Source organism: Tamandua tetradactyla, chromosome 3, assembly GCF_023851605.1.
Source record: "Tamandua tetradactyla isolate mTamTet1 chromosome 3, mTamTet1.pri, whole genome shotgun sequence".
NCBI lineage: Eukaryota > Metazoa > Chordata > Mammalia > Pilosa > Myrmecophagidae > Tamandua > Tamandua tetradactyla.
In genome coordinates this window covers 189,254,525-189,272,324 of record NC_135329.1, presented here as the reverse complement: position 1 = coordinate 189,272,324, position 17,800 = coordinate 189,254,525, and the positions used below count along the sequence as shown (strand labels likewise).

The 17,800-nt window shown below is 34.0% G+C and overlaps 1 protein-coding gene across 6 annotated transcripts in view; it reads right to left on the bottom strand.

Moving 5' to 3' along the window:
* Nucleotides 1-17,800, bottom strand: part of SPAG16 (sperm associated antigen 16) — a 1,149,776-nt gene that overhangs the window by 460,737 nt on the left and 671,239 nt on the right. For 5 of the 6 annotated variants that reach the window (XM_077155025.1, XM_077155020.1, XM_077155022.1 and 2 more), the window contains one exon: nucleotides 7,503-7,629. In XM_077155025.1, the coding sequence (XP_077011140.1) occupies nucleotides 7,503-7,629 (127 nt within the window). Of the gene's footprint in view, nucleotides 1-7,502; nucleotides 7,630-16,440; nucleotides 16,562-17,800 lie in introns of those variants that run through there. The other variant, XM_077155026.1, reaches the window with a different exon arrangement.

Sequence of the window (17,800 nt, the reverse complement as noted above, 5' to 3'; positions counted from 1 at the left end):
TTTAGAATGCCTGCCTTTCATGAGGGAGACCTGGGTTCGATTCCCAGACCATGCACCCACACAAAATAAAAACACACAAAAAACATATTGTCTTATTTAGGTAGTGGGGACCAGATTACCAAAAATAACCATATTCTTGGAACACCAGGAAAGCAGAGCCTCGGGAAACTGACAAAAAGGATTTCTGGCATCTTTCCTGACCCAATTCCTAGGGCCCTTTGGATTTTGATCAGCATTCTCTTTCTGGGCCCCTGGCTCTTTTTTGGCTAGGAAACACTGACAAAATAAGTGTCAAAGAAGAGTGTTAACACAAAGCCAATCAACAACAAAACCTTAGACAAGAAAGAGAAATTGACATTCAGAGTAAACTCATCAAGATAATCAGTTGCCTAAATATCACCAAAAAATTACAAGCATACTAACAGGAAGATATCACCTCAAGGAATAAATTAAAAAATAGGTGGAGGCATAAATAAATAATCAAAGATTTTCAAACAAATATCCTAAATCAACTCAAGGAGGTGAAAGAAAATATGGCTAATGAGATAAAGGATATTAAGAAGATACTGGATAAGCATTAAGAATAATTTGAAAGTATAAAAAGAAGCACAACAACTCATGGGGATGAAAAGCACAAAAGAGGGATCAAAAATACTCTAAAGGCATAGAACAACAAAGTCAAACAAGCCGAAGAATCAGTAGACTGGAAGATAGGGTATTAGAAATTTCACAAACAGAAGAAGAGAAAGAGAAAACAATGGGGAAATTTTTAGCAGGGTCTCAGGGAATTGAAAGACAGCAAGAGGCACACAAATGTATGTCATGGGAGTTCGAGAAGGGGAAGAGAAGGGAAACGGGGCAGAAAGAATATTCAGCCCCACATTGAGCCAGATTTTGGCCAGTAAAGTAAGAGTGCAGGAAACCCACAATTTCAGCCCTTCCTGGTAAGAGGTAACCTGAGCTACAAGGCATGCAGCCTCTGTGGATGATTAAGTTATCAAATAGTACCATTTTTTGGACAAAACAGAAAGTGCAAAGGAATTAAAGGGCTTTTTCAGATACTCTCCAGAAAATATTTCAGAACCATTGGGACCTGTCTAGAATGCCTATACAGGAATGTGCCCATGTGTTGGCTGAGAACACAGATGACTCAACTGTTAAAGCAGTGATCTCACAAATCTAGGTCTTGTGGGCCAGTGAAGAACAGAGCTTCTTGGGGATCTACTAACAAAGATTTGTTTTATCCACAAGCAGAGACCTTGCTGTAGTGCTTAGCACCTACCCCACATCCCTCAGGAAGATCACTGTGGGTGTCCGGTTTTAAGGGATGACTTGGGGCAGAGCCAACCAGAACCAGAGAAACAAGAGCTGAAAAATATTGACCAGTTAAACAGAAGCTATACTAGAGGTCTAAAATAAGTTGAACTGAATGCCAAACAACAGATAGAGAACAAAGCCAAACAAAAAGAAAACCCTAGGTAAAAGTGAAAACAACATCCAGAATAAACTAATCAAGGAAATCAGATGCTTACACACCAGCAAAAAATTACAGGTCACACTGACCAAATCAAAGAAACAAATTAACACTTTAAAAGGAAATATTGGGACTGAAACAACTAATTAAAGATTTTCAAACAAGCACGCTAAATCAATTCAAAAATCAAATCAATGAGTTGAGGGAAGATGTGGCAAAAGAGATGAAGGATATAAGGAAGACATTGAATGACCATAAAGGAGAACTTTGAAGCTTAAGAAAACAAATGGAAGAATTTACGGGAATAAAAGATACAATGGAAGAGATGAAAAACACAATGGAGAATTACAACAGCAGATTTGAAGAGGCAGAAGAGAGGATTAGTGAACTAGAGGACAAAACATCTGAAAATCCTACATAAAAAGAACAGATAGGGAAAAGAATGGAAAAATATAAACAGGGTCTCAGGAAATTGAATGAGAACAGGAAGTGCATGAATATACAAGTTATGGATATTCCAGAAGAGAAGAGAAGGGAAAAGGGGCAAAAAGAATAATGGATGAAATAATCACTGAAACATTTCCATCTCTTATGAAAGACATAAAATTACAGATCCAAGCACAATGTATGCAAACAGAATAGATCCAAATAGACCTACTCCAAGACACTTGGAGTACTAATCAGACTGTCAAATGTCAAAGACAGAGAATTCTGAAAGGAGCAAGAGAAAAGCAATCCATCATAGACAAGGGAAGTTTGATAAGACTATGTGCTGTGTAATCCAGAGAAGGCATGTCCTTTAATCTTGATTGAATATTGTAGGTTGGAAACCATTTGATTACATTATCTCCATGGACATGTGGCACACCCAATTGTGGATATGACCTTTTGATTAGATGGAGATATGACTCTGCCCATTCAAGGTGGGTCTTGATTCATTTACTGGAGTCTTTCAAAAGGAGAAAAATTTTGAGAAACTTTAGATGCAGATGCTTGGAGAACCAAAGTGATAGAGCCAACATGAGACCCAGATGTTTTGAGATGCAGAAAGAAAATGCCCCCAGGGAAGATGCTTAAAACCAGAAACCAAAGACCTCAGCAGACACCTGCATATCTTTCCCAGCTAATATGGGTGTTTTAGACCCATCAGCCTTTCTTGAGTCAAGGTATCTTTCTTTTGATGCCTTAATTTGGACATTTTTATGGCCTTAGAACTCTAAGCTTGCAACTTAATAAATTCCCTTTTTAAAAGCCATTCCATTTCTGGTATATTGTATTCTAGCCCCTTTAGCAAACCTTACAGTGGCTGGGAGATTTAAAAAACAATCAAGAGGTCATTATCGATGTTATTCTTATGCATTATATAGATATCTCATTTCAGCTTTCAGTGTTTTGGAGTATCTAAAGGGAAATGCCTGAGAATGCTAAACTGTAATCCATTAGCTTTGATTCCTGACATTGAATGTATAACTATATAGATTTTATGGAATGACTGTGTGACTGTGAAAAATTTGTGACTGACATTCCCTGCATCCAGCGTATCCACAGATAAGTAAGAAAATAAAGACAATAAATAAATAAATAAAAGGAGGAGATAGGGGCTATGGGAAGTTTTGGGTGCTACACTTTACTTTTATTTTTATTGTTTTGAATAAAGAATGTCCTAAGCAATTTAAAATATTCAAAAATCTATCATGATGATGAATGCATAACTATATGATGATACTGTGAACCATTGATTGCATGCTTCACATAATTATATGGGATGTGAATATATGTCCCATGAATATATGTCATTAAAAAGCAATAGCTGGGAGTGGGCCACAGTGGGTTCAGCAGGCAGACTTCTCACCTGCCATACCAGAAACCCAGGTTCAATTCCTAGTGCCTTCCCATGCAATAAAAAAGCAATAAATGGGGGCGATGTGATGGTGGCTCAGTGGCAGAATTCTCACCTGCCATGCCATAGACCTGGATTTGATTCCGCTGCCTGCCCATGCGAAAAAAAAGAATAGCAATAGCTGGAGACTTCAGTACATCACTCTTATCAACAGATAGAACATTTGGACAGAGGATCAATTAGGAAAGAAAGAATTTGAATACTATAATAAATGAACTAGACCTAACAGACATATATAGAACATTGCACTCCAGAAAAGCAGGATATACATTATTCTCCAGTACAGAACACAGGTTAGGTCAAAAAACAGTCTAAATAAATTTTTAAAGATTGAAATTATACAAAGCATGTTCTTTGATCATAATTGAATGAAGCTGGAAATCAATAGGCACAAATAAAATCAGAAATGAGAGGGGGGGACATTACTAATGGCCACATAGAAAAAAAGTATATAAGAGGATTCTGTGGACAAATGTATGCCAACAAATTAGACAATATAGATGAAATAGACAAATTCCTAGAAACACATGAGCAACCTACACAGATTCTAGAAGAAATAGATCTCACCAGAGTAATTACAAGTAAAGAGACTGAATCAGTCATCAACAACCCAAGTATGCAAGGGTGGTTCAATAGAAGAAAATCAATTAATGTAATACACCACATCAATAAATCAAAGTGGAAGAAACACATGATTACCTTGATTGACACAGAAAAGTCATATGACAAAATTCAGCATCCTTTCTTGGTAAAATATTTTGAAAGATACAAATAGAAGGTAACTTCCTCAATATGATAAAGAGCATATACAAAAAAACCCACAGATAACATCATACTCAGTGTTCAAAGTCTGAAAGCTTTCCCTTTAAGATCTGAAAGAAGACATAAGGATGCCCACTGTCACCACTGTCATTCAACATTGTGCTAGAAGTTCTAGCTAGAGCAATTAGACAAGGAAAAAGAAATAAAATCCAAATCAGAAAGGAAAAATTCAAACTTTCACTATTTGCAAATAAAATGAACATATATATAGAAAATTCCTGAAAAATCTACAAGCTACTACTAGAGCTCAAAAATGCATTCACTAAAGTGGTGGAATACAAGAACAATGTGCAAAAGTCAGTACTATTTCTATAAATCAGTAATGAATAATCTGAGAAGGAAATGAAGAAACAAATTCCATTTATAATATCAACTAAAAGAATCAAATACTTAGGAATAAATTTAACCAAAGATGAAAAGGACCTGTACATAGAAAATGAAAAACATTGCTAAAAGAAATGAAAGAAGACCTAAACAAATGGAAATGCTTTCTGTATTCATGGATTGGAAGACTATCATTAAGATGTCAATTCTAAACAAATTGATTTATAGATTCAACACAATCCTAATAAAAATTCTAAAACCCTACTTTGCAGAAATGGAATAGGCAGTTATGCAATTTACTTGGAAGGGTAAGTGGTCCCAAGTAGCCAAAAAATATCCTGAAGCAGAAGGATGAAATTGAAGGACTCACACTTGCTAATTTTAAAGCATATTACAATGCTTCAGTGGCCAAAACAACATGGTACCTGTATAAAAATAGATATTTACTAATGGAATAGAATTGGGAATTCAGAAATGGAGCTTCATATTTATGGTCAATTGATTTTTGGCAAGGCAGTGAACTCTACTCAAGGGGCACAGAATAGTCTCTTCATCAAATGGTGCTAGTAGAACAGGATATCCATATCCAAAAGAATGAAAGAGGACCCAATCCTTATACATTATACAAAAAATAACTCAAAATGGACCAAATACCTAAATATATGCACCAGGACTATAAAACTCCTAAAAGAAAATGTAGGGAAGCTTCTTCAATATCTTGTGTTGGTCAATGGTTTCTTAGATTTTACACCTAGGGTGCAGAAACAAAAGATAAAATAGAAACATAGGAAATACTCAAAACTAAAAATGTTTGTGCTTCAAAGGATGCTTTCAAGAAAGTGAAAGGGCAGCCTACTCAATAGGAGAAAATATTTTGAAACTGCATAACCAATAAAGATTTAATATACAGACTATAAAAAGAAATCCTACAACTCAACAATAAAAAGACAAACAACCTAATTAAAAAATAGGGAAAAGACATGAATAGATATTTTTCGAAAGAGAAGTACAAGTGGCTAAAAAGTACATGAAAAGATGCTCAACATCACTAGCCAGTAGAAAAATACAAGTAAAAAACACAATGAGGTATCTTTTCATACCTACTAGAATGCCTACTATTTAAAAAAAACAACATAAAACTACAAGTATTCGAGAAGTTGTAGAGAAAAAGGAACAGTCATTCACTGTTAGTGGGAGCATAAACTGGTAAAGCTTCTGTGGAAGACAGTGTGGCAGTTTCTCAGAAAACTAAGTATGGAATTGCCATATCATCCCACTACTGGGTATATACCCAGAAGAACTGAAACCAGGGATGTGAATAGACATTTGTACAGCAATGTTCACAGTGACATTTTTCACCATTGCCAAAAGATGGAAGTAACCCAAATATCCATCAACTGATGAATATACAAACAAAATGTGGTATGTACATACCATAGAATATTATTTAGCTGTAAGAAGGAATGAAGTCCTGATGCATGTGACAACATGGGTGAACCTGTGGGACATTATGTTGAGTGAAATAATGCAGACAAATTAGGATAAATATTGTATGATCTCACTAATATGAACTAATTATAACAAGCAAACTCATGTTGTTTGAATCTAGAATCTAAATTACTAGAATATAGAATCAGGGTAGAGAATGGGAACCTGACGCTTAATTTGTACAGAGTTTCTAATTAGATTGTGTTTCAAAATGGATAGAGGTGATGGTAGCACATCATTGTGAGTATAATTAACAGTGCTAATTGTGTGTGAATGTGGTTGAAAAGGGAAATTTAAGGTTGTAAATATCAAGAGAAGGAAAGCAAAAGATAAAACATGTGACTGTATAACACAGTGAACCCTGTCATGGACAATGACTGTGGTTAATAGTCCAAATATAAGAATGTTCTTTATGAACTATAACAAATGTACGTCACTTTTGCAAGGGGTTAATAGAAGGGTGGTATCTAGGAAAAATGCACCTCATGCAGACTATGACCTAGAGCTAACAGTAATTTTAATATTCTTTCATCAAGTGTAACAAGGGTACCACACCAATCTTAAGCGTCAACAATAGGGGGTGTATAAGGGCTATGTGGTTTTTCTTTTGGGAGTAATAAAAATGTTCTAAAATTGATTGTGGTGATAAATGCAGAACTCTGAGATTATACTGAGAGCCATTGTTTGTGAACTTCGGGTGGAATGTTTGGAGTGTGACTATATCTCAATAGAGCTGCTTAAAAAATGAGCATGTTTTTCTGGGGTACATGCAGCTTTAAACTACCACAAATAGATCCCCTCTGAAACAGTATAAAATTTCAACCAGATACCTCATGATCTTGACCTTGGACCTCTCTATACTCTCACTGCCATTTTTCCCTTGCTCCTTGAACTCCATTTATATATAATATTCCCAGAATAGTGTAATTTTGGCCTCACATCTGTATGGCCTTGTAGATGCACAGTGCTTTCCTGAATCTACCCTTCTCCAGACTACCTTGTATACCCTACTCATCCTCCAAATCCTGGCCCAATCAAAGCCTTCCCTTCTCTGGAAGCCATCCATACTCTTCCAGGCAGATGAAGATACTCCTTCTCGCTTTTCTTCTGTTTCCTTGTATGGTCTTCCATTGTAATACATACTTCATTGCATTAAAATAATGTCTTGTTTCTTCTTCATTACTAAACTACAAGGTCCTTAAGGAAAGGGACCAAAGCTTCCCTTTTTTATCCCTTGTACCAGTTGTTCTGCCTCAATAAATAATTGTTTAATTAACATTTGATGAAGTTATCATTCTATTCATAGTCCTCACATTTAGGAAGCAGTGCACAAAAGACTACACAAACAGGATCTTTTATACAGGAACTTAAGCATTCTCTTATCCTACATTTCCTTTCACAACTACTTTTTAGTTTATCCAATACATTAAGAGTCACTAAAATTCATTAGAATGACTAAAACCTGGGGGAGAAAAGGGCTGATGTTTTGCCTACCGTTCTTGCATCCCACATAGACAGAGACTTATCCGCAGAACCAGTGAGAACAGTGTTGGAGAAGGGAAAAAACTCAATGCTATTCACAGAATCTGTATGTCCATACAAAGTCCATCGGCATCTCTCACTGTATAGAAAGAGATTTAGGGTTAAAATTTTAAGAGTTATCACCTAAATGTTTACTATGCTTTTTACATCATGATCATAAAATAATTTAAGTCCCTGAGGCCTCAAGTAGATTTATAGATGTCAAAATTTCCCATATAAACGTTTTAAAAAGGAAAATTCTGCAATCATTTTATACATTAAGAACTTTATAGAATTAGTAGCATAAAATTGACTAAGTTTAAATTACCTTCAATTCATTGACTCAATTTTTAAAGCTAACCTTAAATTATCCTATTTATCCTTACCATGAAATGATTGCATAAAAATTACCATCATTTCATAAATGAATAAGCTAAGAAAATAAAATATTGCACTAATCCCTAAAGTCAAATAAACATTTTTAGGTTAATTTTTCCCTCAAATTTGGCTGTAAATAAGAGTCATCTAAGGCACTTTTAGAAAATGGCGGTATTAAAGCCAAACCCCAGAGGTTTTGTATTTCAGTTGGTCTGAGATGGAGCCTGGGTATTCATATATATTAAAATTTCCTCTAGTAATTATAATTTTCCCTTAGGAATGAGGGTCTAAACCAGTGGTTCCCCAAGTGTTTTCTCCTGACCAGAGGGGTCAGTACCACTCGGGAGTGTATCGGAAACACAAATTCTCTGGCCTCATCCTAGGCCTACTGAATCAGAGAGGGGCCCAACAATCTTGGTTTAACAAGTTCTCCAGGTGATTCTGATGTACACTAATTAATAAAATTCATATTACAAAGCCCACTGCCTTGAAACAATCATATTCAACTACAATCATATTCAACTATTGGTGTAATCGATAGTTTATTTTTCTAAACTATTAGAAATGATTGAGAAGGAAGAACAACTGTAACTTTGGCTTTTGGCACTTTATGAAAGTGCTGTTTCTTAGTGGAATAGAGTGTCTAGAGAGTATTATTATTCTTCATTTGTAATAATTGTTGCTTGTAATTTACTCTATTATAGATCTATTTTCAAAATAAAGGAAGAGTAGAAACATGGTAAGTCATAAATGCTGAGAACAGAGGACTCAGTATAAATACATTTCTAATCTGATCACCAGTTAGTTGATTTCTGATTAACTCCTTACTTATTGGCTTGACCCATGCCCAGTATGAGGGTATGGTAGAGTGGGAAAAACTCTGCAATGGGAGCCAGGAAAACAGGTTTTAGTTTGAACATTGGCAAGAACTAACAAGGTAACCACAGAGAAGTCATTTAATCTCAGTGGCAATTGGCTTCCTTCTTGTGTGAATAAGATTATTTAACTTGTTATAAAGATCTAGTCCTACTCCAAAAAATTCTAGGATGCTTTGACAAAGGTTTAAATAGAAAAAGAAAAGAAGTCATCCTAAACATAGCTTTGGGGAACAGGGAGAAGCACAGTTTATTCCTTCCTTCATAAATATTTTGGCATTTTTGAGAAGTCAGGACATATCAAAATTTATATGTATATTTATACATAGGTAAATTACTCAGCAACACTACCCTTGATTGAGTCTTTCCATATCAAGGCTAATATTTCATTAATCAGTATCAGAAACAAAGAAGGACCATCAGTAAACTCGTTAATTAGGGCCATTCTGATTCTTTATGTCAATCTTTTTCAGAGAGATTGATAATATTTGAATCATTAAAGTTGGTGTGTCAGTATATATCAGGGGTCAATAAACCACAGGCTAACTGCTTATTTTTGCAAGTTTTATTGGAACATGCCAATTTTTAAAATGTATTATGGCTACATTCCCACTACAGTGGCAAAGTAGTTGCAACAGAGACTGCATGGTCCACAAGCCTAAAATAATTAGTATCTGGACCATTCATAAAATTTGTTGATCCATGGGCTATACTAATATAAGTGAATGCTACAGGTATACTTGGATCATCTTATGAAATGTTTTTATTGTTGTGAGGACCCTAAGGCCTACAGGATCAATTATTTTTTTTAAAGATTTATTGTTATTATTATTATGTATAAATTTAAACTATTTTCAAGTGATATTCAATATACAAGCTCAAAAAGAAACTTTTCTAAAATTTTATATTGCAAAGCCCACTGCCCGGAAGTTGTCATATCCAACTATTTGTGTAATTGATCCAGACATATATAGCCATATGGAGTAAGGGAGGGGGTGACAAGAAAGAGAATGAGAGACAAAAGAAGGAGGTGGAGGAAGAGGAGGAGGGGAGAGGATGTGAGAGAGAGAAAGAGAGAGAGAGGAAAATTTTACTAAAAAAAGATAATTCTATACCTACTGGAGATAGAATCATGTCCCCCACTAAGGCATGTTCAGATCCCAACCCCTGGTCCTGTGAGTGTGAACCCATTTTTAAATAGGACCTTTGAAGATATTATTATTTAAGGTCTGACCAAACTGAATGACGATGTGCCTTGATCCAATTTGGCTGAAGTCTTGTTAAGCAAAGGAAATTGGACACAGAAAGAGAAACTCTGGGAAGCAGTCAGAAACTGAAAGTTAATGGAACCTGGAAGAGAAAGGAGAAGCCATCTATGCAGTGCCATCCTCACTGTCAGGTGATGGAAAAGCCAAGGAACCTAGAAATTGCTGGTTAGCCAGAAGATAACCCACTCAGGACGGAAGCAAGCCTTCCCGGCTCTGAGATCATGAGCCAATAAATACTGTTAAGCCAACCCATTGCATAATATTTATTTTAGCAGCCAGGGAACCTAAAACAATGTCTATTATTTTAAAATAGTCAATTATTAAATTAATTACATTAAATTTAACTATAAACAAAAAATGTAGAATTAAAGAGATTGCTGAAACTCAAGTAAAATTCTTTTTTAACTACAAGAAATAAAATTCTCTAAAAGATACTCTACTTGAAGGAAAAATATTAAAACTAAGTTTAGAGTCATTTCAATCACATTTTCATTTAAAGGAAGTATAATAATAAAAAAAGGAAATTAATAAATGTATGCTTCCTTCCACCTTCCCTTCACTAATCTTCTAATTTTTGTTGATCATAGTACTAACGTAACAAAACATAATATTTTAATCTCTGGGCATAAACATCATAGTTGTTTGGTATCGTCTCTCTCTCCCCACCTCCCATCTATGTTATCTCTCTCTACCTCGCTCTCATATTTAACATATTTAAAGTAACGTTTGCTTGCACCAGTACTTTCACACAGTGCCTGGATTATTAGTAACACAAGACAATTATGACTGATTATAAATAATATCTTGGACCAGAGAACTTTTGGCCTTGAATTCTTGATATCTTTTTTATTTTTTTTTTTTGTATACTGTATGGCGGGGTCACATTTCACTCTTTGTCCATGTGAATATCCTGTTAATGCCACACCACTTGTTGAATTTTTGTTTGTTTTGTTTTGGCTTGCTTGCTTGTTTGCTTGTTTGGGAAGTGCAGGTCCAGGAATCGAACCTGGGTCTCTTTCATGACAGGCAAGAGTTCTATCACTGAACTACCCATGCAGCCTTTGAATTCTTGATCTCTTTACATAGATAATTCCCTATGTATTACATGTTCTTTATAGGAATTTAGTTCATATTCATTAATTCTTCAATTAATCTAATTCTTCATAAATTCTGTGAATGGTTCAGCTATTTTCTAAAGATTAGTGGGAGAAGGAGGAAAATTTGGCTTAGTTATTCTCTCATTTCTATTCAGATCTTTGTCTTTCACAAATACTTCTCACCAAGTCTCTTATGGACAAATTACCTTAAGTTCATCTCTCCTCCATTTTGTTAACAAGTGTGCTTGCAAACATGACAGAATAACTTATAATGTACTTCTCCCATAATAAACAGCTATAAATTACACAAATTATATGAGATAAATGTTTTCAGTCAATCAACAGGACATAACACAGGATTGTAATCCTTGAGAGAAGAGGAAAAACATGAGCTCCATGATGTCTTTGAGGTGTATGGAAGCACTTTTCTGCCACCAAATAGAGTGATGAAGCCCCAGTGGAACTGAAGTCTCATTGAGCCAAAGGGGCTGTGAGAAGTTTCAGGCTGTTGATGTGCCTGGAATTTGCAGGACAGGGTACCTGAAAATAGGGGAGCTGAGCTGGGGGTAGGGGTAGTTTATGTGGACATTCACTGTGTATTCTTTTCCAGGGCTAGATGACATTTCCATAGAGTATGATTCCACAAGGCTTAGCAGAAATATCCTGCACTGTGGCTGAATGTTGAAAAGTGATACCAAAGACCACACACTGCTGAGAGACACCAAAGTTGAATCCTAGCAGGGTGGAAAGACTTTACTGAGCATCTTAGATTTTTGATTGAGACACCTGAAAGCTCACATCATAGGAATAAAAGTCAAGTTAAGTTCAAAATCCAAAACCAAGTCTGAAAGAGGCAAAAGGATCTCTCAGTAATTTGACAATTTGTCAGAAGAGAACTTTATATTTTATGGGAAGTGAACCTAATCCAGACTTTCTATAATGTGCCATTATTAACATCTATCATATAATTAAAAAATGCATGTGACGAGGAAGAAAATGTGACTCATACTCAAGAAAAACCAAAACCAGATCCTGAGATGAATAAAATGTTAGAAACAGAAGAAAAAGACTTCAAGCCATCTATTATAAATAAATTCTAAGACTTGAATACATGATGGGGATATGAACAGGGAATTTCAAGAGATAAATGGAGGCTATTAAAAAGAGACAAATGGAAGAAATGATAAGTAAAATACATAGAATTTAAAAAGTTCTCTAGGTGGGCAAAATTATAGGTTGGAAACTACAGAAAAAAAGAATTAGTGAGCTTGAAGACAGATATATAGAAATTATTTATTTCTTGAAGCAAAGAGAAAAATACTAAAAACCATGGGTAGAATTTCAATGATCAGACTAAAAATATCACTTTGTCTAATATATATAAAGTTGGGTTCCCAGAGGACGGAGGTGCACACACACACACACACACACACATACACACATACACAGAAAGGGGGTAAAAAAGTTTTTGAAGTGTAGCTGAAATGTTCCTCATTTGGTGAAAAATTATCAATTTACAGATCCCAGAAGCTTAGCAAAATCCAAGCATGCTTAATAATAGAACACACCTAGATGTATCAGATTCAAACTGCTGAAAACAAAACATAAAATGAAAATCTTGAAGTAGCCACAGATAAAAGAAATATAACATCATAATATACAATGGATAAATGATAGAAACAGCAGATGACTTCTCAACTGAAACAATGGAGGCTGGAAATTCAACAATCATTGAAAAATATCCTTAATAATAATGATGAAATAACTTGCATTTAAGTAAAGAAGATTAACTTTGACTATGTAGATAGTTCTCATCTAATTATTTGAAGGTCATAAAAGTAACCTTCTCTGAGGTTTCCCAAAGAAGAAGAAATTCAGCCTCAAGGCAACATCAACTCATTTTTGAATCTCCAGCCTAGCAGCCTGTCCTACAAATTTCTGATTCATGACTGTAGCATCAACTCTTTTCTGAGTTTCCAACTTGTCAGCCTGCCCTGCACGATTCAGACATGCCAAACCTCATAATCACATAAGTCAATTCCTTAAAATAAATTAATCTCCATCCACTATCTCTCTCTCCCCCCCACCATATATATAAAACACATGAACAACAAACATATGCATAGGTCTTACTCTTTGTTCTTTTTATTCCTGGAGATTCCTGACTGATATACATGTGAAATAATAAATATATATATATATATATATATATATATATATATATATATATATATATATATATATATATATGTAAGTAAGAAATATTATTTTTCTTAATTTTTTAAAAACATCTGACTCTAGAATAATACCAGTAGCACTGTATTGGAGGATATATTAAATATGTATATATAAAGTACCTGATAACAATAATACAGAGGCTGGAGTATAAATGGGATTATATTATTTTAAGGTCCTTACATTTTAAAAGAAGCGGTACAATATTTACTCTTTTAAGCAGTGATTAAAATAATAAACTATTGATTATTGCAACAACATGGTTCAATGTGAAGAACAACAATCCAGATAATTTAGCATATATGCCATAAAAGTTCAGGAATAGACAATTTGTGATTATAGAAACCAAAATAATGTTTGCTATGGCAAGTGAATTTTCATTAGATAAAGGCATGATGGAATTTTCTGTGGTTATGGAAATCTACATCTTTACTGGTTTCATAGGAATATACATTTGTGAAAACGCATCTAATTGTCCATTTCTCTATAAGTATATATTATTTCAATTAAACACAAATAAAAAAAACACTGGTTTGTAAGAACGCTTTTCCTTTTAGCTTCACACAAACTATTTGGGTCACAGCAAATACTTATCGATACATATTTCTGTGAATAATTTAATATTTATAATGATTAAATTCATATCATTTATGTCCCCCAGATAAGCAATTATTCATAAATGTATGGACCAAGTACATGGGTTTTTGCAATATGATAGAGAGCTTTTAATATTTAGAATATCTGTGCCACTAATAAATATATTTTTGCTTTCCAAAGGCATTTCATCATTTAACTGGTAGAAGTACTTTTATTTTTAATAAAAATGGAAATGAAAAGGAAGAATAAAGAAAAATAAAGAAATAGAAAAACAAAAATCTCCAAAGGATTTAATTGAGAAAAGCAAATGAAAAAAAAAGGAAGGATGGTGTATAAAAAGCATCAAGAAAACATGAAAGCATGATGAATATTTCTAATTTCCCATTAGTTGCCATTGAAATGGAATTCCATTGTGACTAAATTAAATACTATTATTTGCAACTAGGTCATTAGTACAAACATTTACTAACGTCGTTTTTATTAACTAGAAATAAACCTGAATATGATATATATATATAATTAATTGAGGCATTTCAATCTATAAAGAGTTATGCTCTCACTTTCAAATTTTTTACATGCAAAATTTGCCATTAAATTAAAAAGTCTTCCATTTGCAAAATTTAGTGGTAGGTGTTTAGGTAAATACGGCAGCATTATAAACAGTATATTATTTTATCACAAAGTTATTTTGTATACATACAAAGAGAATAGATAAGCTAGGGATATGTGTTCTTACATATATATTATATATGCTATTAGTAAAATGTTGTACATAGTCATAACTTATATTCAGGCATTGTCATTATTCAATTAAAACCCAATTGAGTGATTTTGGGAGTTTCATTTATGGTAATAGGATAGAGTAGTTCCTCAGTTATAGCTCAATTATATATTATCAAATATAATATAGATATATTATAGCTGACATATTTTTCCAAATGAAAATGAAAACTCGAGGCTTCACATAGCTTAAGAGAAGAAAGAACTACTCAAGGAAAGAAGAAATCTGCTCAAAAATGACTGGCTTAAGGGGTGGGGCATTCCAGGAAAACAAGCTGCAGAATGGGTTTAAGAGAGATTAATTAGCTGCCAGAAAAGGAAGGTCCATTCAGAATTCCTTTGCAAGGTGAAAATGGACTAAAGTGATGGAGAATGACAGCACCACAAAAGATGGAAATAATTTGTTCATTTCCATCACAAACATAAACACTGACACCTAATGTAATTTTCTCTGTTTTCCTGTCAGATATTTTCCTATCATTTTGTGGGGGAAGTGAGTTCACGAGCAATGGCTTCCTTAACTTTCCTCTATTCCCCCGTCTCCTCTATTCTCTTTCTTTGTCACTGATTTAATTTGTTACTCTGGCAATTGAATGAAAGATATTTCTCTGACTTTTCAACTAAAACCAAGCTATCTACTCTTTACTCTTTATATTTTCATTTAAATTGTTTTCCATATATATGCTAACTCATAAGAAGGCAATTTTAGCACATAGCTTTCTTTTGTGACGCATTAATTTTTAAAGATTTTATTTCCTTTGGTATGTTTGTTTGTTTAACATTATCAATATTGAATATGAAATTGCAATTTTAAAACTTCAGGCTGTATGAATACATGGGCCAACAAAGTGTGGTTATTGAAATTATGGAGTATTTATGGTAATGAAGCAACAGCCTTTTTGAGTTACTATGAAGAAAGGCCTCCAAAACCTATCCTCATTTTGAAAGATAGTACTGGAATTCATTACCTCATCAACCTTCATTAAGAACTGTATTTTAAAAAGTATTCATATAACTGAACCAACATACAATAATAAAATTGTATAAGTGTATGGGGGGGTTCTAAAATAAAATAAAATAAAAAATATTTTATGAAACACCTAAATCTAAGAATCCGACATGCACATAAGTAAAACCTGTGTAAATTCCCACGCTGTCATTCATAGTGCCCAGGTGCAGTGAGGGACTCCCCTCAGCCTCTCTTTTATCAAAGCTATTAGAGCAACCCATCAGAATTCTGCACCTCAACAAAGAAAAGTCAATTGACATCCAAGTGTTGACCTCAAAAATAGGAAAAAAATTACACTGAAGGCTTCTTACTTGTTTTATGTTACCAAAAATAATATAAAATATGTCATCATGTAATAGTTTCTCTGTGGCCATGGAATCTAGTAGAACATTTAATAAACAAAATCTATTATCGAGTCTGCTGCAAGCCCCGTAATGCTCACCACAACCTGTGCATGCATGGAAGCCATGTGGTCTGAGTGTCTCAGCCAGGAAGGATCTGAAATAGGCCACAGCAACTGGGCAAGAAAAGATCTTGGCCAAAGTGCTTGACAAGTAACACACAGGCTGAGCATTGCCCTCAAACAGCAAAACCTCCACTTATCCAAAGGGCAGCATCCTGGCCACCTCCAGTGCCTGGAATGTAGCCAGGATCTTGGCAATGAAAGTCTTTAGTCTTGTTAAGTATTCAATTGTGATGCTTTTTGCAAGGTTGTGGGATGCAGGAAGATGGTTAAGAAACTGGAGCTGCGCACACTGATGACAGGGAGAAACAGTGGAAGCTTGACAGTAAGCTGGAAAATAGAAAAAAAAATAAATATAAAAAAGATCAAATATCTAAAGGAAAAGGTAATCTTCAGAAAATTAGTAAAGGCAAAAGCCAATAACTCCATTTTATCACAGCAGTTCCTATCTTTTAAAATTATAGTTGAAGCTAATATTTATTGAGTGACTACTGTTCTAAGTAATTTATATATAACCAATGTAATCTTTTACAACAATGCTATGAAGTATTTACAACTATAATTCCCCCAGTTTATAGATAAGGAAACTGATGAATAGAGTTCAGGTAACTCACTCAAGATCACACAGGTAGTTAGTGATTGAGGCAGGATTTTATCATAAAAAGTTGGCTCAAGAACATGTACTTTTTAACCACTATCAATTCTGCCTTGTTCATTGCACAGCATAATATTAATGTCAGCTGAGGACTGTGAGTCATCAGAAATGGATGAAATCATGCTCTCCAGACAGAAAAATACAACTAATTTCAAAGAGATTTTCTTAAATATTTGAAACACTTCAGTGCTTCAAGATAAAACATCATTATCTAAAAAATTAATTTATGTTAACCCATTCCCCAGAGTGCCAAATAAATCAGCCTTTACAGATTAGAAACATTTTAAAATTTAGACCAAACAAATATTATCTGATCTGATATAATGATGTACTGAATTTTACTCATCCTCATATGCAAGAGGTGATTGCACACATATCATCTCAACTTCACATTCAGAGACTTCAGATTGGTAGCTTAAAATTGGCCATGACAGAAGTATTTGCACCACGGAAATCTGAGATTTCGTATTTATGGGAGCGGGTTTATAAATGCTTCACTACTTGATATCTAATGGCCTCAGTATAGCCAGAATTTCTTTACCTTTCAAATTTATACTAATTACTTAAAAATTGATAAAAAATCCATTTATCATCTGATTATCTTTGCATGAGTTAACTTTTAGTTTCCTTTGCTTTATTTTACTTTTTCTTTTATTTTCAAGATTAAACCCATTTGATATTGTGATGCATAAAAGTGGCATGAACATGAGAATGAATATAAATGCCTCAGTTATTTTTTTATTAGTGGAGTTGTAGGTTTACAGAAATAGACATAAAATAAAGAGTTCCAATATACTTACCCTTTATTATTTTCTTTAATATTTTTATTGACAAATCTTCACAAACATACATTTCATACATTGTGTACAATCAATGGCTCACAATAACATCACATAGTTGTGTATTCATCACCC